Source organism: Pocillopora damicornis, chromosome 5 (assembly GCF_964200805.1).
Source record: "Pocillopora damicornis chromosome 5, jaPocDami1.2, whole genome shotgun sequence".
Taxonomy (NCBI): Eukaryota; Metazoa; Cnidaria; class Anthozoa; order Scleractinia; family Pocilloporidae; genus Pocillopora; species Pocillopora damicornis.
In genome coordinates this window covers 18,894,501-18,919,726 of record NC_142674.1, presented here as the reverse complement: position 1 = coordinate 18,919,726, position 25,226 = coordinate 18,894,501, and the positions used below count along the sequence as shown (strand labels likewise).

The 25,226-nt window shown below is 37.5% G+C and overlaps 2 protein-coding genes and 2 pseudogenes across 3 annotated transcripts; 1 reads left to right on the top strand and 3 right to left on the bottom strand.

Moving 5' to 3' along the window:
• Positions 1 to 5,185: 5,185 nt before the first annotated feature.
• Positions 5,186 to 6,211, top strand: LOC149045808 (beta-4C adrenergic receptor-like). The gene has a single exon (XM_089206565.1). The coding sequence runs from the start codon at positions 5,186 to 5,188 to the stop codon at positions 6,158 to 6,160; it is 975 nt and encodes a 324-aa protein (XP_089062691.1). The 3' UTR covers positions 6,161 to 6,211.
• A 2,957-nt stretch (positions 6,212 to 9,168) lies between these two features.
• On the bottom strand, positions 9,169 to 10,533 carry LOC149045807 (histamine H2 receptor-like). The gene has a single exon (XM_089205847.1). It carries the CDS (start codon positions 10,531 to 10,533, stop codon positions 9,559 to 9,561), a length of 975 nt encoding a protein of 324 aa, XP_089061973.1. The 3' UTR covers positions 9,169 to 9,558.
• Positions 10,534 to 14,925: 4,392 nt separating this feature from the next.
• On the bottom strand, positions 14,926 to 15,905 carry LOC149045806 (beta-1 adrenergic receptor-like; annotated as a pseudogene).
• Positions 15,906 to 19,261: 3,356 nt separating this feature from the next.
• On the bottom strand, positions 19,262 to 21,672 carry LOC149045805 (histamine H2 receptor-like; annotated as a pseudogene). The gene has a single exon (XR_016186838.1). The product of XR_016186838.1 is annotated as a histamine H2 receptor-like (transcript).
• Between the last annotated feature and the right edge of the window lie 3,554 nt (positions 21,673 to 25,226).

Below are 25,226 nucleotides of genomic sequence, written 5' to 3'. Positions count from 1 at the left end.
TTCGACCACTTCCTTAACTTCATCACAAGTGAACACATTATCCAAAAACTTTCATTTGGTGAAAGAACATTGAAATTATCATCCGAAAAGAAAATAACAGTACCCAAAATGACCGTCGAGCGACCATACCTGCAATTATGCTAATTGCGTCATGCAAGCCCTCAGTTAGTCCACTTAACTCCTGCAAAAATCTCACTTTGAAAACTCTGTTAGTTTTTATCGAGTGCTGGTTAAAAGGCACGGGTAAGCACATAGAGAAAGTTAAACAATGGGCAGAAACTTAAGATTCGTAAGCGAGAGACCAGCAAAGTCTTCAATCGTATACCGTTACTAGCACTGGTGAATAATTGTACTAGACAGAACGATGGCAGAATATCTCTGCAGAAACAAGCTTCGAATGATAAACGAAAAAGTAATTTAATAAAACTGGGTATAACTGTTATTTGTTTCTGAAAAAGTTCTGCTGTTGGATCCGGAGTCATTTCGAAGGCAGGAATGCTCCTTAACTCTTTGGTTACGCAATCTACACATTGCGTGATTTTATGTCTTCCGTATGCTATTTTGAAGAGTTTCCTGCGTCGCGGGAAAATATTTTCCCTATGAAAACTTTACGTCATTTTGAAAATCATTCCTTCGAAATTTACATACGTTTGGTGGAATTCTGAATAATGGCACATGGTGAAAAAAGAGGTTTCCTTCACCGACATTTTTTTGTAACGGAAGAGAGGACATTGCTTTTTCGCATGGCCAAAAGCTTCTAAGCAACCAATTCCCACACAGCTTACACTTTACAGAAGACGAAGACTCAATGAAAGAGCACACGTTTGTTAGATTTCCCTTGATGAAATATCTTTGAAATGCGAGGCGAGCGCAAGCGTTCACTTTTCGACCTGTCATGACCCGATCCATCGATTCTAGAGGGTGAAAGTAAAAAGTTCGTTTTTCTCGAAAATAAAAACATATTTGAGGAAAAAAAATACACAGTCTTTCTTGTCTTTCTTGTCTTACTAGGTTCTACTTGTGTGCAAAACTTGAGACAATTTAAATTTTTGACCCTTGCCATAAAAATTTCATATTTAGTCTCCACTACACAACAAAAAACACAGTAGTGTACACCAAATAAGTTTATTTAGGGAAGCCTGCCGAGAACCAACCCGAGGCACATATAGTCCGAGGCGTGCATACATACATTCGCAACTGATATACCATACACAATCCTGATATAAAGTCAATTTCTTACACATTCAAAATAGGTATAAATTACTAACATGCACACTTCACCAAGTCGGGATTAACAGAGGTGGGCAACCGCTTACAAGGACATTACTACGGTTATATGGAGGCCAGAAAAAACCTGCCAGAAAAAAAAAAACCCCTTTGGGGAAAAAATATGACAGGAAATCTGGGTAGGAACCATGGCCCACACTCAGAGCAGTTGGCAACCCGTCCTACGAGGCTTCACAGTTAAAGAAAATAAGTTTTCAAACTAAAATAAATTTGTCATCAGTCAGAGGTGGACGGTTGGTTCTGAGGCCTAGATGGACGCCACGTGCTATACTCCCCTTTATATACCACTGCATCATTACCCATGATGCTCGGGCCTAAGGCCCGGGCCTTGTCGTATCTCGTGCCGACAAAATATTTATTTCTGCCTTATTCGCAGACTCAATCGTCAGAAATACCATTTTTGTTCGATTTTTGCACGGATGTCCTCTTAAGAGGCTGTCCGCGTCAGAACGTATAAGGCAAATTTCGTCCCTTCACCGATTTCCCTATGTTTTTCAGTGAAAGTCGATAATTCTATCCCATGTACAAATATCACATTTATTTTGATAATTTTTCATCCTTTTTCATTTTTTATGAGACAATTTTAAAGGTCACCCCAAAACTGCCCTCGGTGACCCTTATTATTAAGGTATAAATATCGAGCGCTACCAAATCCTTATTTACTGCTCTAGAAAGCTGATTATTTCACATATTTAAGAATGACTTTATTTCAATACTTTAAAGGTAAAATGATTGCATTCTATAAAAATTTTACCGAGTTGTGAAACTTTCAAAATACCTTATCGTGAGCATTGAAATTTGTGAGGATTGAGGTACATGCGGTTGAAAGCTATTTTCTCTTACGTGGGACCTGATCTAGAGTCAAGTATAATGCAGCTTAAAAGTACTTAGATAGAGCAAGTTAAACATAGAATAAAACTTTTGGGCGCTCTCCATCCTGCATCGTAGAGAACTTCGCGAATTTCATAAATATTCGCCATCTTGATTGAAACCAACGATAAGGCGGTCCGACCTGCAGATAGGTTTCTAAAGCAGCCCTAAAATGCTTGAAGGTCCCGCAACGATTATGTGATGGAGTATCAAGATCGATATAATTCATCATTTTGGCCATATTTTCACGAAAAAGCTCAAATTTTCCGGAAAAATACTTGGTTAATAATTCCTATATGAAAATCAGCTTTATGCGTTCGTGTTATACACGTCAAAAATAGTAACAACATTTAGCCGTTCAAAGAAGTGTTCCTATAAATGTGAAACTCATCTGTTGTATCCTTTCTTGAAAGCTTTACGTAAAATTTCAAGAGCCAATTCCTTTGAACATAATGCGCTATGGGAATCCAGTTTGTTTTGATAACTAAGTTGTTCATTTCCCGCAAGTGTTTTTATCTAGTGCATAATCTTTTCAGACCTGTTTTGCCGTTTTTCTTCAGGAAAATAATTCACCTTCACTTTGGGAAAAATTTCGTCTTACTATTTGTGAAAGTTGTTTAGATGGTGAGCTAGTTGGTTCTCATGATTAACGCGGTGGAGTTTTTGTAGCGTGACTGTGGACTGCTGTGAACTAGCCTAGTCACGCAGTACCAGCATTACAAGATTGTCTCTCGTCTGGTGAACTCAAATTAAAGAAACATTTAATTAATTCGGCAGTTATATCATGATATGTTGATGTTACCCCATCGTGAGAATAAAAATCTCCCCAGAAGAAATTGAGAAATTATGCAACCGATAGAACTTGTTATATTTAATTTAATAAACGTTTCCAAAAGTAGGTAAGCGAATTTAGTAACTTAAGTTAAAGGCATAAATCATTGAGAAAATTTCGAGGAGGCAATAGAAAAAGTCTCTTTTGTAAATGCTCGTACATGCTGTAGAGTGAGGGTCTACATGACTCATGGTCACGGTAGGCTGTCGTTAGAGTAAACAGGGACTGGAGATACAAAATTGTATTTAGACTCAATTATATGTCCCAATGGCCAAAATTACTGCGCACTTCAATTTTTTTAATGAAATAATGTATGTAGGAATTGCAGAAGCAAAGACGGAGAGATTAAATTGAAAGTAAAGCTGGTTTTACTTTAGAGAATGGTGGAAATTATGAAGGTACTTAAAGAGATATGATATTATCTGCACCAAAGTTTTCGTCTTCTCTTTAACATCAAAATAGAAAGTCGATGAGACGGAGGAAGAAAACGAAATTACGAGCCTGATCGAAGACTTTAACTTTGAATGAGGTTTTGTCACTCGTTGTTCGTTTTACCCATGAATGCAATTTTTTTTTTGGTTGCATTCACACCCTCGGGCCGTTAAGGAACCTCTCTGTTTTGAAGATAATAACAGTCGATTCTCCTAAGCAGCAGCTTTCACCTGGACTTGGAAAAAAAACCGATGAAATAAAAAAGGGCAGCATCAACATGGACTTTTCAAGACTTTTATAAAGATAATGACAAGCCGCTGGGACTCAGGAAAGGGCGACCACGACTGCTTAACAGTCGTTAAGCTTAACGTTTAATACAGGTGAAAATTAAAATAACTAAGAGGTAACAATTTCAGGACTCTGACAACCGACCGCTAAATACAGGGTGACCGCTAATACGGTGCCGCTTCATACAGTTGCCACTGTATATCTTTCTGACTACTTGTAAAACGTCACGATAAGCTGTTTATGCTTGTAAATTAATTGTTTGTTCCTTCTGATCAGTATTTTGACAATTTTTTCTTTACTTAGTTGCTTCCAATTTATACTTTTGGCCAAGAGATTGTAAACAGTTTATAACCTTTTGTTTTGGCCAAATCGAGAAATTAAAGTCCCGCGAAATTAAGAACCGCGAAAAACAAGTACTGAACGATAAATTATATAAATCATCTGTATCCATGGGGGGACTAAGGCGAGGTTATTGTGCATGAATATTCAAACATAAGTTTTAGAATAAAGCAGGTTCCACATGCCTGTCGAAGGAACATGACCAGTTTAATCCACACGGGCAATCAGAACTGTGGTTAACATCATAATAAGCGAATGAGAACCCGAAACAAGAATAGACGGACTGTCAAAAGCACTAAATGAGCCGAGTGATGCTTTTAGCGCCATTCACTCCGACGAAAAGGTAACATTCGAACTGTCAGTTTTAAAAAATGTCTCCTCAGCGTCCAAGTTACATGATCATCTCAGATAAAATAAAATTGACTCGCAATACCCCCACCGAAGTAGCATCGCATTTTTTCGGAAAACGCACCCCCTCTGTTCATTTGCAGTTTAGATTTCTGCCAAAAAATGAACGGTTTCGCTCAAATTCAGTAGCCTGCGAGGTGATCTCGTACCCAGATCCAACCCTTTAACTGTAATTGAACTGTAAGTTACAACCGCCCGGCCGTGAATGGGGTGGGTACGAGACTACCTTCAAGCAGACCTTCTCTGCCCGTGGGAAGACTTGAAACGAATCAGGGAGAGGTGTGCCAGGGGTCCGGCACCACTTGCAGACCTCTAGCTGACTACCCTTTACAGGACTATAGAGAATTGGCTGCCATTGAACTGCCAATGAGAGAGGATTGTAAGAATATTACAGAAGCTTATGGGGGAATCAGGCAAATTTTATCGTGACAACCAAAACCATGAACGAGAAAAAACGAGCTCCACAAACATATTGTTATACGTTTTAAGCGAACGGAGGTAACAAAGGGAAACTCATAAGTAATTTATTTTCTTTAACTTCCCATCTCAGCACCGGCCGCAACCATCTGCCGAGATGTGAGGACTGTTTACTCGAACGTTAGATGACGGAGGGTACTATTGTTGTTCTCCTTAGTAAGGCTTGTGATAAATTGGCTTGCTAAAATATCGCAACCCATTAACTATTTGTCTGAAATATCGGCCCCTATAATTTATAAGTGAGTGAAAATCATGAGCAAATTGTATTGTAACCAGTCTTCGAAATTTTTGCCCATATTCGCCGAACTTGAAGATCTTCGCTCGACTTGTATCGTCAACTGTGTCTTCAACATTTTTCTTACTTACACCGCCTTCATGTTGAATATTTTGACAATCTACGCCATCCACAAAACTTCAACAATGCCAAAAACTTTGAAAACTCTGCTGCTAAGTCTTGCCTGCTCGGATGTCGGTGTTGGTTTATTTAGTCAACCATTATACACTTTCTTCCTTATCAACTGGCTTCGACTAGACAATCCTAGCTGTATCCCTAAACAAGTGGGGACGATTTTAGGTAGTTTATTTTCAGCTGCCTCGTTCGTCGGTGTTGTGGCTATAAGTGTAGACAGGTTCTTAGCTGTTCATCTTCATCTCAGATACCAGGAGTTCGTGTCTCACAGGCGTGTTGTTGTGGTGGTGGTCAGCATATGGGTGTATAGTGCATTTGTTTCTTTGTTTACATTGTGGGGGCTTCTTAGTGCTTGGAATCTTATAAATACAATTACTGTTGCTTTCGGTTTTATTATCACACTCGTGGTGTACATCAGGATATATCAAACTGTACGACGGCACAAGAATCACATTCAGTCCATGCAAATACGAGACGAAGCTCAGTCTGAGGAGATAAAAAACTTAACTGCTCTAATTAAATACACAGTTGGAATATTTCACGTATATCTCGTGTTTTTAGTTTGTTATTTGCCCCTTTTCATTTGCATGGATGTTATTCAATTTTATGGCTCGAGTATCGTTTTAAAGAAACTTTTTCTTTTCTTATTGACTCTCGTGTTCCTGAATTCATCTTTGAACCCTGTTATTTACTGCTGGAAGATTAAACACATTCGACATGCTATCATAGACATATTACGAAAGATGTATTGGAACAGCAATCGGCCATTTCAGATCAATTACAATCGGTTATCGAGTGTCGTCCATATTGATAACTGATCGCCTCTGTGTGGCTTACAAAGACTATGGGCGGTATTTGTTTACGACAAAGTAAAATAGGGACAAACAAGATTGTACATAAACTTAGTGATATGACCCGGCAGCCAAATAATCCCGTGGTTCCAATTTTAAGTACTCGATAAATCGAACAATCTGTAATGTGGAAGGGAAAAGCTGATTTGAGCAAGAAAGCTGGTGTTATCATCGATAGATAGTGAAATTGTAATTATGGATGTAAATAAAAGTAGGATACGACACAAGATTTTATTCACATCAAGGTTTCCGTCGCTCTTAGTTTCAAATCAGAATTTAAAATCAATAACAGTGGTTGCGGACTTAAGCTTCGGAAAAGGTTTCATTTTTCCCTTGTATATTTTGCCCATAACTGCCAACTGTTTCGCCGAATTTCTCAGTTAAAACTAGCACTGACAGAAAAACAAATAGGAGGTAGTACTTACGAGGGAAGAAAAATCGATGTTAATGATTAGCTAGTGAGTGGACTGAAAACGAAAATGGGTTGATCGATATCCTTGGAAATTAAACAAACAACAAAAAGCACTGAGTTTGTGTTAACACTTTTGAGGTAAAAACTTAGTCGAAGCAGAATGCTGCATATGAAAACAAAAACATAGGTTGCTTTAGAGTTATTGATTAGCCCGCAGATGTTTGCAGGTTACCCTTGATAACACCGGGAGTTTTGAGAACTTAAAATTAAGTGTGTTTTTCCTTGTTATGTCCTTTGTTTATATGCAAATAACAGATAGGTTTTGGAATCATTATGACAATTCTTTGCAATTTCAAGACAAATTAAATGGGTCAATAAAATGAGATGTATTGAAAACATTAGTTCCGAAAAAGAAGTGTCCGAAAGTTTGTTTATACAGATAATCGACGGCTTAAATTTTGGGCACATCTATGATGATTACGTGGCAATTTGACAATGCCTTTCAAAATCTCGGAGAATATTCTAAAGCCTCGATTTTTCCTGGTTTTGAGGAGCAACAGAGTGGGAATCAGTCGTCGCTAAGAAATTTTGTGGGGAGGGGGGGGAGGCTAAAGAAACTTGCTTTGGAGGATATTTGTCACGGCGTCGCTTTTCTTAAAAGCAGACAAGGTAAGAAGGAGGGAGGGGGTAATAAGAATATTACAGTCTTATGGGGGATAATGTTACTTTTATCTTGACACAACCAAAGTCCTCTTTGGGAAATGAATAAAGCATCAAAAAGCGTTGAAGATGATAACAATACATTCTCAACAATAAACAATGTTTGGTTTAATTATCTTAACCGATAATAAGTTATAGAACTTTTGATATCACTGACCTCCCTTTTCCTGAATTAGTTTTTGCAGTAATCGTTGCTTTTAGAAGTAAATGCGTTTAATCTGATTTTATACGGCAGAAAGCCATCAAAAATAGTTCATCTGTCATTTATCCTCCCAAGAGGTTGGTCATTATTTATCGCCTGTGGGAAGAGGGAAGGTGTTAGAGGATCTTGGTCGAGTCACAACAATCTTTACACAGCCCCCCATAAGATTCTATAAGATTCCTATGACCTCTCCCTCCTAGGTGACAGTTAATCGGTCAGTCAGTCTCCTCTTAATACTCTTTTGGCGACAACTGAAACCCCTTTCGTTTTTCCTTAAAGCTAGGAAAATCGACGCTGTTACAAATAATCTCCGAGATTTGGAAAGACATCTTTAAATCACCACATAATCATCATGGATAATCCGTCGATTATCTGTCTTTATTTTATGTGACTGACCCATTAACTTGTCTAGAAATAAGAAAGAATTGCTGAATTAATTGAAAAACCTATCAGCTATTGCGTCTAAGCGAAAGGTGGTTACAAAGACAAAATACTTAATTTTAAGCTCTTAAAATTCTTGGTCAGCTAGTATTATGTAAAATATCATTAAAACATCTGCAGACTAATCGATAACTTTCGTTTTCGTATGCAGCATTCTGCTTTGAATAAATTTTTACCTCAAAAGTGTAACCAAAGGCAAACGAAATGCTCTTCGCTGTTTGTTTAGTTTTCAAGCATATCAATCAACCCATTTTCGTTTTCCATTCACCCGATAGACAATGATAAACAATCATTTCCCTTTCCTTCTTAAATACGTGCCTCTTGTTTCTTCTCCGCTTGAGGAAAAAACGTGACGCTATACCGTTTCATCGTGGAATCATTTAAAGTTTTTAACTTCTAAAGAAAGAGCCGGAAGTTTATTCCCTTCACTCATGATCTTAACTTATATTTATTTGCTGTTTATTCCTGAGCATCATACTATCAATACCATGTCCCTAAATTGATCATCTTTGTCATTTTCATTATCTGCTTGCTTTAAACTTTCTTAAAATTACACTTTCATAGGGGAGTTAAGGAGTTGACTGTTTATTAATATGAGAATCGTATACTCCTCCAACAAACTATTTTTAGCCACTTAAATTATGTCTTAAATCTCCCTTCAAATTATCATAAACCAAGAAAGAACTACCTCGATAAGCAGTAAAATTCAGTCATTTAAGATAAAAGTTAAATGCCACATCATCGGAAATAGTAAATAAGGTAAAACGCTGTACTTGATCACAATAAGTTATTCAAAAGCTATTTTCGTTTGTTTTGTGTTTTCCTATTTTCCAAACAAGCCTAGTTAATCGTCAGACTTGAGCAAACGAAAGCAATAACGATAAAACTCTTTTTGATTGTAAATAGTTCACATTGCCACAATGATGTTTGCCATAAAAGTCGAAGTAACATTGGTAAACTGAAAGAAAAATACTGCAGGATGTCTGCTTACAGCGTGATCCATTCATTAAAATTAGCGCAAACAGATGCTTTTAAACTCTGTGCCTGTAAAAGTTTGTTCTCATTTAGGTACGAGCAATTTTCTTCGCGGACTTTATCTTACTGCTTCTTAGGGTAATGCTTCTATGGAAAAAAATGATTATATTGATAATAAAAACTCGCTTTTTCATGAGTTAAAGCAGCCTTTTTTAAAATGCTTCGGGAGAATTCCCCTCCGATCAACATATGGCTAAATAAAAAAATGACTCATCGAAGTTTTGAGTTTTGTCGTGAGCTTGCCTAAACAGTTTTTTTTATATTTTAACCTCCTTAGAACAGATAGCCAGGCTGAGGTAAAAAGCTAATGAAGCTCGTTCAATTTAGGAGCTAGCTGAGACACATCGATAACCAAACCAGCTTTCCTGTTTAATCGGCCTCTTTCGTTCCACTTGTGAGAATTTGATGTATTGTGTATTTAAACTCGACAGGATATGCAATGATTTGGCTGCTGAGTCATATCACTAAGTTTATGTACAATGTTCTTTCTCCCTGTTTTCTTTGTGATAAACAAACCGTGCACGTGCACAGTCCATGTTAGATGTACAGAGTGGATCAGTTATCAACATGGACGACACTCGATGATCGATTGTAGTTTATCCGTAATGGCCGATTGCTCTTCCTAGACATCTTTCGAAGTATGTTCATGATAGCGTGTCGAACGTGTCTCATCTTCCAGCAGTAAATGACAGGGTTTAAAGATGAATTCAGGTACATGAGAGTCAGTGAGTAAAGAAAAAATTGTTTTAAAGCGGTACTCGAGCCATACATTCGAATAACAGCCATGTAGATAAAATAAGGCAAATAACAAATTAAAAACACGAGATATACGTAGAATATGCCAACTGTGGATTTCAAGAGAACAATAAAGTTCTTTATTTCATCAGAATGAGCTACTTCTTGTATTTGCATAGAATGAATCTGATTCTTGTGCCGTCGGACAGTGAAGTATATCCTGATGTACACCACGAATGTGACAATGAAACCGAAAGCTGTAACAACCGAATCAATAAGATCCAGGGCACTAGGTGGGCCCCACAACAACATCAAAGAAACAAATGCACAGCACAACCATTTGCCGATCACCACAACAACAACACGCTTGCGAGTCACAAGCTCTTGATATCTGAGATGAAGATGAACAGCTAAGAACCTGTCTACACCTACAGCCACAACACCAAGAAAAGAAGCAGTTAAGAATAAAAAAACCGGAATATTAAGCACTTGGTAAGTATTACAGTTAATATGTTCCAGATGCAACCACTTGACCAGAAAGAAAGTGTATATTGGTTGGCTAAACAAACCAACAGCAACATCCGAGAAGGCAAGACTCAGCAGCAAAGTTTTCAAAGTTTTTGCGATTGCCGAAGTTTTGTGGATGGCGTAGATTGTCACAATATTCAACATGATGGAGGTGTGAGTTAAAAAATTGTTAAAAATACAGTTGGTTATAATAGTCGAACGAAGATCTTTAAGTTCAGTGTATGTGGGAAAATAATCCAAAGACTCGTTACAAAATAATTCGCTCATGATATCAACTCACTCATAAAAGATAGGACCATCTACTCCAGACAAACAGAACGTGTTGCAATTCTTTAGCAGGACAGTTTCTCCTTATTTTAGGCAGAAAATCTTGAGCTGATTCCACTTTCTGCCTAAAATGTTACCTTTCCTCCCAGTAGTGATAAACTTCAGCAAAAGAAATCCTCTTAACTCTCGCAATATGGGTTTTTGGGATGTCAGCCAATGACAAAGAAAGAACTTACGTCAGACAAGCTCCGCCGTCGCTGAGGTATTCTGATATCAACATGAACGACACTTGAACGCCGATTGTAAAATTACGCCAGATGGCTGATTTGTTCTCCAAGATATGTTTTGCGGTATTTCCATAAAAGTGCGTCGAATGTGTCTCACCTCTTAACAGTAAATGACAATCCGCTATGGAACCCTTTCTAATAACTCAGTTCTCGCTATTTGCCAATACGTTTTTGCAGTAATCGTTGCTGTTCGAAGTAGATGCATACAATTTGGGTTTCTACAGCAGAAAGCCATTAAAAATACTTCATCTGTCATATATCCTACCAAAGGAACGGTCAGTATTTATTTTCTGGGGTGGGAGGGAAGGCAAAGGATTCAGTAGGACATATGCTTTTATTCCCATCAAGGATTCCGTCGCTTTCAATTTAAAATCAGAATTAATAAACCAATAATGGTAGTTGCGGACTTAAGCTTCGGAAAAGGTTTCTTTTTTTTCATGTAAATTTTGCCTATAACTGCCGACTGTCTCGCCAAAACTAGCACTGACAACTATGTGACATGCCAGCTACAAATAAAACAGAAGGAAATGTTTTGCCATCCATCCTTCTGCTTCAAAAGCATAATTCTCAAATTACTTTATGATAGTGTAAACGAACTTCTTCCTTTTGATAAACAGTCAACGCTTTGGCCACCCTTAATGTATAATTTGAAGAAATTCTCAAGCAAACAGGTAATAAGAATGACAGAGATGATCAATTTGGAGACATGGTATTGACAGTAAGATTCTCAGAACTAAACAACAAATAAATATAAGGTATTATCAGGAGCGGAGGGAATAAACTTCCAGCTCTTTCATTAGAAGTAAAAAACTTTAATTGATCATACGATAAAATGATATAGCGTCACATTGAGAGCGTCTCGTAATGCCCTCAGGAAGAAAAACAAACATGAGCTAGTATTTACGAGGGAAGAAGAATCCATGTTAATCATTAGCTAATGAGTGGATTCAAAACTAAAATGGATTGATCGATGTCCTTGAAAATTAAACAAACTACAAAAAGCATCGAGTTTGCCTTAACACTTTTAAGGGAAAAACTTAGTCGAAGCAGAATGCTGCATATGAAAACGAAAACAGAGGTGGCTATAGAGTTACTGATTAGCCTGCAGATGTTTGCCGGTGGTTCCTTATAACAGCGGGAGTTTTGAGTACTTTGTTTATATGCAAATAACAGATAGGTTTTGGAATCATTATGACAACTCTTTGCAATTTCTAGAAAAGTTGATGAGTCAATAAAATAAAAAGTATTGAAAACATAAGTCTCGAAATAAAAGTGTTCAAAAGTTTGTTTATTCAGATAATCGACGGCTTAAATTTTGGGCACATCTATGATGATTATGTGGCAATTTGAAAATGCCTTTGAAAATCTCGGAGAATATTTCTAAAAGCCTCGATTTCTCCTGGTTTTCAGGGGCAACAGAGTGGGGATCAGTCGTCGTCAACAGAGTATAAAGGGAGATTATTAAAAACTGACACGCTAACAGGGAGGGAGCGAGTTATAAGAATATGACAGAAGCTTATGATGGGTAATGTCTTGATACAACCAAAATACTCCGACCGCCCTCCCCCACAAACGATGAATGATAGCCAGTTCTTTTGGAGGATACATGACATTTGTGTGTGTGTGTGTGGGGGGGGGGGGGGGGGGGACCGCTAAAGAAACTTGATGTGGATGATATTTGTAAGAGCGTCGTTTTTTAGCTTTCTTACAAGCTTACCAGGCAACAAGGCAGGAGGGGGTAATAAGAATATTACAGTCTTATGGGTTATAATGTTACTTTTATCTCGACATAACCAAAATCCTCCTTAGGAAATAAATAAAACATCAAAAAGCCTTCAAGATGATAAAAATACATTCTGAACAATAAGCAATGTTTGGTTTAATTATCTTAACCGATAATAAGTTATGTAACTTATGGAACTTTTGGTATCAGTGATCTCGCTTTTCCTGAACGAGTTTTTGCAGTAATCGTTGCTGTTAGAAGTAAATGCGTATAATCTGAGTTTTTACAGCAGAAAGCCATTAAAATAGTTCATCTGTCATTTATCCTCCTTATAGACTGGTCATTATTTATCGCCTGTGGGGAGAGAGGAGGGGTGTTAGAGGATCTTGGTCGAGTCACAACAATCTTTACACAGCCCCCCATAAGAATCCTATAAGACCCCTATGACCCCTCCCTCCTGGGTGCCAGTTGATCGGTCAGTCAGTCTCCTCTTAATATTCTGTTAGCGACAACTGAAACCCCCTCCGTTTTTCCTTAAAGCTGGGAAAAATCGACGCTGTTACAGATAATATCCGAGATTTTGGAAGACATCTTTAGATCACCACGTAATCATCATGGATAATCCTGAAATTTAAGCCGTCGATTATCTGTCAAAAAAAAAATTCAAGTACTTTTATTACGAGAATAATTTTTGGACTTCATTTTACATAACTAACCCATTAACTTGTCTAGAAATTGGAAAGAATTGTTAAATCAACTCAAAAACCTATCTATCACTGCGTCTGAGCGATAGGAGATTACAAGGAAAGACATACTTAATTTTAAGCTCATAAAATTTCCGGTCAGCTAGTATTATGCAAAATCACATGAAAACATCTGCAGGCTAATCAATAACTCTACAGCCACCTCTGTTTTCGTCTTCGTATACAGCATTCTGCTTTGAATAAATTTTTATCTCAAAAGTGTAACCAAAGGAAACAAAATTATCTTCGCTGTTTGTTTAGTTTTCAAGCATATCAATCAATCCATTTTCGTTTTCCGTTCACTCAATAGACAATGATGAACAATAATTTTCCTTTCCCTCTTAAATACGTGCTCCCGGTTTCTTCTCTTCCTGACGAAAAAACGTTATGCTCCAAATGTGACGCTGTACCATTTTATGGTGGAATCAGTTTTTAATTCAGTTTTTAACTTCTAAAGAAAGAGCTGGAGGTTTATTCCCTTCACTCGTGATCACAACTTGTATTTATTTGCTGTTTATTTCTGGGCATCTTACTATCAATACTAAATTGATCATCTTCGTCGTTGTCATTATCTGCTTGCTTTAAACTTTCTTTAAATTACACATTTTAAGGAGTTAAGGAGTTGACTGTTTATTAAGATGAGCACCGCATACACCAACACGCTATTTTAGCCACTTAAATTATGTCTTAAATCTTCCTGCAAATTATCTTAAACCACGAAAGAACTATCTCGATAATCATGGTCACGCGAGAAGTGAGCTGTCGCGATAAAATCCAGCCTTCTAAGATAAAGGTTATATGCCATATCATCGGTTAAACGTCGTAACTGGTCACAAGTTACTCAAAAGTTATTTCCGTTTTGTTTTGTTTTTACCTATTTTCCAAACAAACCTAGTTAATCGTCAGACTTGTGCAAACGAAAGCGATAACAATGAAAATCTTTTTAATTGTAAATAGTTCACATTGTCACAATGATATTAGCAATAAATGTCACTCTTCAAAGTGAAAAGTGGTAGATTGAAAGAAAAATACTCCAGGATCTCTACCTGCAACATAATCATTCAACAAAATTAGCGCAAACAGGTGCTTTATAACTCTATGCCCGTAAAAGCTTGTTCTCATTGATGTAAGAGCAATTTTCTTCGCGGACTTTACGTCACTCCTTCTCAGGGTAATGCTTCCTTGGGAAAAATTGATTGATTATATTGATAATAAAAACTCACTTTTTCATGAGTTAAAGCAGCGTTTTTGAATATGCTTTAAGGGAATTCCCCTCTTATCAACTTATAGCTAAATCAAAAATGACTTATCAAAGCTTTGAGCCATGAACTGTTGTGAGCCTAAACAGTTTTGTTATGTTTTAACCTCCTTAAGATAGCTAACCAGGCTGAGGCAAAAAGCAATGAGCGCGTTTAATAAGAATTATCTGAAACACATTGATAACCAAACCAGCTTTCCTGTTTAATTGGCGTCTTCTTTTCCACTTGTTATAATTTTATGTATTATGTGTTCAAACTGGACTAAATACACAATTATTTGGCTGCTGAGTCATATCACTAAGGTTATGTACAATGTTTTTTCTCCCCACTTCGTTTGTCATAAACAACCGTGCGCAGTCCTCGCTAGACGCACAGGAGGATCAGTTATCAATATGCACGACACTTGAAGATCAATTGTAGTTGATTCGTTATGGCCGATTGCTGTTCCAAAACGTCTTTCGCAGTATGTCCACGATAGCGTGTCGAACGTGTCTCATCTTCCAGCAGTAAATGATAGGGTTCAAAGATGAATTGAGAAATAGGAGAGTCGATGAGTAAAAATAAAAATGTTTTAAAGAGATACTCGAGCCATAGATTCGAATAACAGCCATGCAAATGAAATAGGACAAATAACAGATTAAAAACACGAGATATACGTAGAATATGCCTAATGTGGATTTCAAGAGAACAATTAAGGTTATTATTTCATCAGACTGAGCTTCGTTTCGTATTTGCATGGACTGAATATGATTCTGGTGCCGTCGTACAGTTAAATATGTCCTGATGTACACCACAAATGTGATGATGAAACTGAAAGCTGTAGCAACTAAATCAATAAGATCCCGAGTACTAGGCAACTCCCACAATGTCATGAAAGAAACAAATGCACTGTGCACCCATGCATATGCCAATCACAACAACAACAACACGCATGTAAGTCACAAGCTCTTGATATCTGAGATGAAGATGAACAGCTAAGAACCTGTCTACACTTACAGCCACAACACCAAAGAACGAAGCAGTCAAGAATAAAAAAACCTGAAATATTCAGCACTTGGTAAGTATTACAGTTAATACTGTCCAGATGTAACCACTTGACCAGGAAAAAAGAGTATAATGGTTGGCTAAACAAACCAACACAAACATCAGAGCAGGAAAGATTCAGCAGCAGAGTTTTCAAAGTTTTTGCCATTGCCGGTGTTTTGCGTATAGCGTAGATTGTCACAATATTCGACATGATGGAGGTGTAAGTAAGAAAATTGTTGAAGATACAGTTGGCGATAAAAGTCGAACGAAGATCTTTGAGTTCAGTGTATCTGGGAAAATAATCCAGAGACTCGTTACAAAATAACTCGTTCATGATATCAACTCACTCATAAAACATGGAACCCTCTATTCTAGACAAACAGAACGTGTTGCGACTCTTTAAGTGGACGGTCTCTTCTGATTTTGGGCAGCAAATCTTGAGCTGATTCCTCTTTCTGCCTAAAATGCTACCTTTCCTCCCAAAAGTGATAAACTTCAACAAAAGGAATCCTCTTAATTCTCCCAATATGGGTTTTTGGGATGTCAGCCAATGACAAAGAAAGAACTTACGTCAGACAAATTAATTCAGAGATGGAGGCAGTCAAGATGTTCGATTGTATTTTGTAATCGATACTTTTCTCTCGAGGCTTGTTTCATAATCATATATCTTGAATATGTTAATACTCATACTAACACAAAATAAAATGTGTCCTTGAAAGCCTCCCTTGCCCCAGCCCCTAGCTCCGCCTTCCGTGAAGTATTTTGCAGTAATCGTTGCTGTTCAAAGGAGATGCATACAATTTGGGTTCTACGGCGGGAAGGCCATTAAAAAATAGTTCATCTGTCCTATATCCTACAAAAGGAACGGTCAGTATTCATTTTCTTTGTGGGGGGGGGGGGGGGCAGAGGATATAGTAAGGACACATGCTTTTATTCATATTAAGGTTTCCGTCGCTTTTAATTTAAAATCAGAATGAACAAACCAATAACGGTAGTTGCGGACTTAAGCTTCGGAAAGCTTTCTTTTTTTTTCTTTGTAAATTTTGCCTATAACTACCAACTGTTTCGCCAAACCTCTTAAAACAAGCACGGACAACTAAATGACATGCCAGCCTCAAATAAAACAGGAAACTTATGTCATCCATCCTTCAGCCTCAAAACCAGAATTTCCAAGTTACTCTGCAATAGTAGAAATGAACTTCTTCCTTTTTAAACAGTCAACGCTTTGGCCACCCTTAATGTATAATTTGAAGAAATTCTCAAGCAAACAGGTCATAAGAGTGACAGAGATGATCAATTTTGGGATATGGTATTGATAGTAAGATTTTCAGGACTAAACAACAAATAAATATAAGGTATGATCGTGAGTGAATGGAATTAACTTCCAGCTCTTTCATTAGACGTTAAAAACTATAAAACAGTATAGCGTCACATTGAAAACGTCTCGTAATGCCCTCAGGAAGAAAAAGGAGCTAGTATTTACGAGGGAAGAAGAATCGATGTTAATCATTAGCTAATGAGTGGACTGAAGACGAAAATGGATTGATCAATATCCTTGAAAATTAAACAAGCCATAAAAAGCATAAGTTTGCGTCAACACTTTCGAGGTAGAAACTTTGTCGAAGCAGAATGCTACGTATTAAAACGAAAACAGAGGTGGCTATAGAGTTATTGATTAGCCTGCAGATTTTTGCAGGTGGTTCTTGAGAATACCGGGAGTTTTGAGAGCTTAAAGTTAAGTATGTTTTTCCTTGTTATTTCCTTTGTTTAGATGCAAATAACAGATAGGTTTTGGAATCAATTTGACAGTTTCTAGATAACTTAATGAGTCAATAAAGTGGAATGTATTGGAAACGTCATTCTCGAAATAAGAGTGTTCAAAAGTTTATATACGGCAAAAAAACTAACATTCACCGTACGAAAAACGAAGGTTAAATTCACGCAAAACGCAGGTTTATTAACGTTAACCCGTGTTTTGCATACGGAAAATCCGAAGTTTTTGTAAAGATAATCGAATGCATAAATTGTGGGCATATCTATGATGATCACGTGGCAATTTGACGATGCCTTTCAAAATCTCGGAGAATATTTCTAAAAGCCTCTATTTCTCGTGGTTTTCATTGGCAACAGAGCGGGGATCAGTTGTCGCCAAGAGAGTTTCGTGGTAGGAGGGGGAAGAGAGAAACTTGCCTTGGAGAATATTTCTAACAGCGTCGCTTGTCAGCTTTCTTAAAAGCTTACAAGGTACCAAGGAGGGAGGGGGTAATAGGAATATTTCAGTCTTATGGCCGGATAATGTTGTTTTTAACTTGACACAACCAAAATCTTCCTTAGGAAATAAATAAAACATCAAAAAGCCTTCAAGATGATAACAGTACATTCTGAACAATAAGCAAGTTTGGTTTAGTTATCTTAACCGAGAATAGGTTATGGAACTTTTGGTATCATCGATTTTCTAACACAGACCTCGTTTTTCCTGAATGATTTTTTTCAATAATCGTTGCTTTTAGAAGTCAAAGCGTATAATTTGGGTTTCTATAGCAGAAAACCTTTAAAAAATTTCCTCTGTCATTTATTCCTCTCAAGGGACTTGTCATTCTTTATCGCCTGCTTTTTTTTTGAGGGGGTAGGTCGAGTCATAACAATATTTACATAGCCCTCCCCCTCCAAAAAATTTTCTAAGATTCCTGACCCTTCCTTCCCTTGTTGACAATTAATTGGCAGTCAATTTACTATGGTCTCCTTTTAATACTATGTTGGCGATAACGGCACCCCCCTCCGTTTTTCCTTAACCCTTTAACTCCCAAGATCTGATTGTTAATTCTCCCCTCTACCTGCTACACATTTCCTTGTAAATAATTCATAATAATTTAACGTTAGATCAAGGTAACAACTTCTATCTGATAAGTTTAGGTATTCTCATTACCTGTTCGTTGGATAATGTATGGAGATTTTAAAGAGAAATTAGTTTTAAATCACTCCTAATAGTTAACGGGTTAAAGCCAGGAGAAATTGACGCTGTTTCAAATAATCTCCGAGATTTTGAGACATCTTCAAACTGTTACTTAATCATCATGAATAAGCCCGAAATTTGAACCGTCGAGTATCTGTCAAAAAAAAGCTTTTAAGCACTTTTATTACGAGACTAATTTTTTGACTACATTTTACATAACTGACCCATTAGCTTGTCTAAAAATTGGAAAGAATTGTTAAATGAATTTAAAAACCTATCGTCTAAACGAAAGGAGATTTCTAGGAAAAACATGCTTAATTTTAAGCTCATAAAATTGCCGGTCAGCTAGAATTATGAAAAATCACCTGACATCTGCGGGCTAATCAATAACTTTACTGTCACTTCTGTTTTGTTTTCGTATGCAGCATTCTCCTTTGACTAAGTTTTTATCTTCAAAGTGTAACCAAAGGCAAATGAACTGCTCTTCACTATTTGTTTAGTTTTCAAGCACATAGATTAACCGTTTTCGTTTTCAATCCACTCAATAGACAATGATAAACAATAATTTTCCCTTCCCTCTTAAATACTTGCTCCTGGTTTCTTCCCTTCCTAAGGAAAAAAACCCTCCAAATGTGACGCTAGACCATTTCGTCGTAGGATCATTTTAATATTTAAACTATTAACGAAAAAGCTGGAAGTTTATTCACTTCACTTATACCTCACATTTAATTGCTGTTTATTCCTGAGCATCTTACTATCAATACCATGTCCCTTAATGGATTATCTTTGTCATTCTGGCTCATTATCTGCTTGCTTTAAACTTTCTTTAAATAACACATTAGTAGGGAAGTTGTGGAATTGACTGTTTATTGATATGAGCACCGTATACTACTCCAACACGCTATTTTTGGCCACTTAAATTATGTGCACTTAAATCTTCCTGAAAATCATCATAAACCAAGAACTATATCTCGACCAGCATGGTCACGCGAGAAGTGAGCTGTCGCACGAAAATTCAGTAAATTAAAATAAAAGCTGTATACCATATCCTTGAAAGAAGTAAACAATAAACGCTTTAATTGGTCACAACAAGTTACTCAAAAGCTATTTCCGTTTTGTTTTGTTTTTTTCCTTTTTCCAAACCAGTCTAGTTAATCGTCAGACTTGTGCAAACGAAAGCAATAAAGATTAAAATCTTTCTAATTGCCAGTAGTTCACATTGTCACAATGATGTTGGCAATAAAAGTTACCCTTCAAAAGTGAAAAGTGGTAAATTGAAGGAAAATACTGCGTGATTTCTGCCTGCGACGTGATCCATTGATTATAATTAGTGCAAACAGATGCTTTACCACTTTATGCCCGTAAAAGTATGTTGTCATTACCGTAAGAAAAATTTTCTTTACGGAGTTTATCTCACTCCTTCTTAGTGTCAGTGTCTCAATGATGTTAGCAATAAAAGTCACCCTACAAAGTGAAAAATGGTAAACAGAAAGAAAAATACTCTAGGATCTCTGTCTCCAACGTAATCCATTCAACATAATTAGCGCAAACAGGTGCTTTATAACTCTTTGCCCTTAAAAGCTTGTTCTCATTAAGGTAAGAGAAATTTTCTTCGCATCACTCCTTCTTAGGGTAATGCTTCTATGGAAAAAAAATTGATTATATTGATAATAAAAACTCGCTTTTTCATGAGCTAAAGCAACGTTTTTGAACATGCTTCAAAGGAATTCCCCTCTTATCAACTTATGACTACATAAAAAATGAGTTATCAAAGCTTTGAGCCTTGTACTGTGATAAGCCTAAACAGTTTTGTTATATTTTAACCTCCCTAGGGTAGCCAACCAGGCAGAGGCAAAAAGCAAATGAAGCACGTTTAATAAGAATTATTAAACGATAAGCAAACCAGCTTTCCTGTTTCATTGGCGTCTTCCTTTCCACTTGTTATAATTTTTATGTATTGCGTATTGAAAACTCGACTAAATACACAATTATTTGGCTGCTGAGTCATATCACTAAGTTTATGTACAATATTCTTTCTCCCTATTTCCTTTGTCGTAAACAAACCACGCAAAGTCCATGTTAGACGAACAGAGTGGATCAGTTATCAACTTGGACGACACGCAATGATCGATTGTAGTTTATTCGTAATGGCCGATTGCTCTTCCAAGACATCTTTCGCAGTATGTCCATGATAGCGTGTCGAACGTGTCTCATCTTCCAGCAGTAAATGACAGGGTTCAAAGATGAATTAAGAAATATGAGAGTCAATGAGTAAAGAAAAAATGTTTTGAAGCGATACTCGAGCCCAAGATTCGAATAACAGCCGAGCAAATAAAAAAAGGCAAATAACAAATCAACAACAAGAGATATACGTAGAATAAGCTAACTGTGGATTTGATAAGAACAATAAAGTTTTTTATTTCATCAGAATGAGCTACTTCTCGTACTTGCATAGAGTGAATCTGTTTCTTGTGCCGTCGTACAGTAAAATATATCCTGGTGTACACCACAAAAGTGACAATGAAACCGAAAGCTGCAACAACTGACCCTATAAGATCCCGAGTACCAGGTAACCCCCACAACGTTATCAAAGAAACAAATGCACTGCACAACCATTTGCCGATCACCACAACAACAACACGCCTGTGAGTCACAAGCTCTTGGTATCTGAGATGAAGATGAACAGCTAAGAACCTGTCTACACTTACAGCCACAACACCAAAGAAGGAAGCAGTTGAGAATAAATAATCTGAAATAATCAGCACTTGATAAGTATCACAGTTAAGATTGTCCAGTTGTAAGCACTTGACCAGAAAGAAAGTGTATAATGGTTGGCTAAACAAACCAACAGCAAGGTCCGAGAAGGCAAGACTCAGCAGCAGAGTTTTCAAAGTTTTTGCCATTGCCGAAGTTTTGTGGATAGCGTAGATTGTCACAATATTCAACATGATGGAGGTGTGAGTTATAAAATTGTTGAAAATGCAGTTGGTGATAAAAGTCAAACGAAGATCTTTAAGTTCTGTGTATGTAGGAAAATAATCCAAAAATTCTTTACAAAATAACTCGTTCATGATATCAACTCACTCATAAAAGATATGATCCTCTATTCCAGACAAATTGAACGAGTTGCGATTCTTTAGCAGGACAGTTTCTCATTATTTTGGGCAGAAAATCTTGAGCTGATTCCACTTTCTGCCTAAAATGTTACTTTTCCTCCCAATAGTGATAAACTTCAACAAAAGGAATCCTCTTAACTCTCGCAATATGGGTTTTTGGGATGTCAGCCAATGACAAAAAAAGAAGTTACGTCAGACAAATTAATTCAGAGATGGAGCCAGTCAAGATGTTCAATTGTATTTTGTAATCAACACTTTTCTCCCGAGGCTTTTTTTTTAATCATATATCTTGGAGATGTTAATACTCACACTAACACAAAATAAGATGTGTCCTTGAAAGCCTCCCTTGCCCCAGCCACCAGCTCCGCCGTCCCTGAGGTATTCCGGTATCACCATGAACGGCACTTGAACGCCGATTGCAAAAATTATGCCAGATGGCTGATTTGTTCTCCAAGATATGTTTTGCGGTATTTCCATAAAAGTACCTCGAATGTGTTTCACCTCTTAACAGCAAATAACAATCCACTATGGAACTCTTTCTAATAACTCAGTTCTCGCTATTTCCGAATAAGTTTTTGCAGTAATCGTTGCTGTTAGAAGTAGATGCATACAATTTGGGTTTCTACAGCAGAAAGCCATTAAAAAATAGTTCATCTGTCATATATCCCACCAAAGGAACGGTCAGTATTTATTTTCTGGGGTGAGAGGGAAGGCAAAGGATTCAGTAGGACACATGCTTTTATTCCTCTCAAGGATTCCGTCGCTTTCAATTTAAAATCAGAATTAAGAAACCAATAACGGTAGTTGCGGACTTAAGCTTCGGAAAAGGTTTCTTTTTTTTTTTTTTCATGTAAATTTTGCCTATGACTGCCGACTGTCTCGCCAAAACGAGCACTGACAACTAAGTGACATGCCAGCTACAAATAAAACAGAAGGAAATGTTTTGCCATCCATCCTTCTGCCTCAAAAGCATAATTCTCAAATTACTTTGTGATAGTGGAAACGAACTTCTTCCTCTTAATGTACAGTCAACTTCTTCCTTTTGATAAACAGTCAACGCTTTGGCCACCCTTAATATATAATTTGAAGAAATTCTCAAGCAAACAGGTAATAAGAATGACAGAGATGATCAATTTGGAGACATGGTATTGACAGTAAGCCTCCCTTGCCCCAGCCTTCAGCTCCGCCGTCCCTGAGGTATTCTGGTATCACCATGAACGACACTTGAACGCCGATTGTAAAATTACGCCAGATGGCTGATTTGTTCTCCAAGATATGTTTTACGGTATTTCTATGAAAGCGCGTCGAATGCGTCTCACCTTTTAACAGTAAATGACAATCCGTTATGGAACTCTTTCTAATACCTCAGTTCTCGCTATTTGAGAATCAGTTTTTGCAGCAATCGTTGCTGTTAGAAGTAGATGCATACTATTTGGGTGTCTACAGCAGAAAGTCACCGAATATATTTCATCTGTCATTTATCCCACAAAAGGAACGGTCATTATTCATTTTTCAAAATCAATTTCAATTTCAAATCGTCACGTAATCGTCATGGATAAGCCCGAAATTTGAGCCGTCGATTACCTGTCAAAAGAAAAGCTTTAAAGCACTTTTATCACGAGACTAATTTTTTGACCACATTTTACATAACTGACCCATAAACTTGTCTAGAAATTGGAAATAATTGTTAAATCAATTCAAAAGCATATCTATTACTGCGTCTAGGCGAAAGGCGATCACAAGAAAAAACGTATTTAAGCTCATAAAATTCCCGGTCAGCTTATATCATGTAAGATCACCTGAAGACATCTGCGGACTAATTATTAGCTTAAGAGACACCTCTGTTTTCGTTTTCATATGCAGCATTCTGCTTTGAATAAATTTTTACCCCAAAAGAGTAAGAGGGTCCCAATGGGGTTAACCGTTAGCCGTAAAACGGCCTAAAATATTTAGCCGTTAGACGTAAAAATTGACAAATTTTAACCGTTAGTCGTAAAAAAAGTTAACCTTAAAAAATATCTCTGGTGGAAACAATGGAAATGTGTTAACCACTAGCCGGAAATTGGCCAAAATTTTAACCGATAGCCGTAAAAGCCATCACCCCATTGAGACCCTCGAGTAAGGGAAGGTACATTTTTTTATTATGGGGGTGAGGGGGGGGGGGTGGGTCGCACTTCACAGAATGGATTAATGTATGACTCTTCACAAATACCTACACAAAACATCTGACCCTCCCTCATCTCCTCCAAGACAAAAATAACCGGAGGTGAAAATAATTAACCGGAAGTGTTATTCACACAACTGCGTCTGCGCTTAAACTAGTTAATTGCGTGGCGTGTGATTGCGCGGTAAAAACTTGAAAATGGGCAAGGACGTACGAGGAACAGAAGGAGAAAAATGCGCTTGTGGTGAAAGCGAGGATTTCGTGAGGTCAGATGGAGCAACTTGTGGATATTGTGGCTGTTTGCCGACTCGCCATTCTGAAAAGGATGCCCGCTATTCCCCGACTCTGTTGGTGGTACATCGGGTGCGGGAACAAGTGAAAGTGCAAGTCCACAGTAGTGGAAAGATGAAGACCTGGGGTGTTTCCCGGACCCAAAGGGCGAATATACTGAATTCTCAAATAATATTCTGCCAAAATGCTATCTGTCCTTTTGGATCACTTGTCCCTACATAGAACGGTTTCGCCGCTGTTTCGTGACTGAAAGAAAGCGCCAATGGGAAGTCCGCGAGGCTTTGAAAGCAATAGCAATAAATCACAAGTTGGCTTTTGTGACTTCTGATAATCCCGCGGCTGCCGGAAGATTCATGGAGGAAAATTTTAGCGCAAAACGCCATGACGCTACCACTATTAAAAACAACATTGATGACCTTTCGAAGGCGAAGGTCAAAATCGAGCTGAATGCGAAAGTAACTGAAAATGGTAATTCGATTCAAACGGACGGGATATTTAATCTGGCCATAAATTTAGTCCTAATGCGAACGAAGAACTCATGGAGAGTTTAAAATCAATCAAAAACACTGTGGGCGAAACCATGGAGCTGTTGGAGAAGGCTCGAGACAAAGTGGCGTCAATTTTCCCATTGAAATAGGGAAAAGCGCTAAGGAAGTCGCGAATACCAAAGCAGAACCGCCGCCAGAACCCCGCGCGGAAACATTACCGCCGTCGTAATTTCGTGTACCTGTGTAGTTGATGTTGCCTATTTTTTGTAGCTGTAGCAAGGCTTAATATTATACAAAGAATGTAAAGAGAATTAAATTGCTTCTTTCGTTTCTACGTTTGTTTGTAGTCTATGTTCATTTCTTTGATGATATTTTGGGGGCTTCTTAGTACTCGGGAACTTATAAGTACAATCATTGCTGCTTTCGGTTTTCTTATCACATTTGTGGTGTACATCAGGGCATATCAAACTGTACGACGGCAGAAGAATCACATTCAGTCCATGCAAATACGAGACGAAGCTCAGTCTGAGGAGATAAAAAACTTAACTGTTCTCATTGAATCCACAGTTGGCATATTCTACGTATATCTCGTGTTTTTGATTTGTTATTTGCCCTATCTCATTTGCATGGCTGTTATTCCATT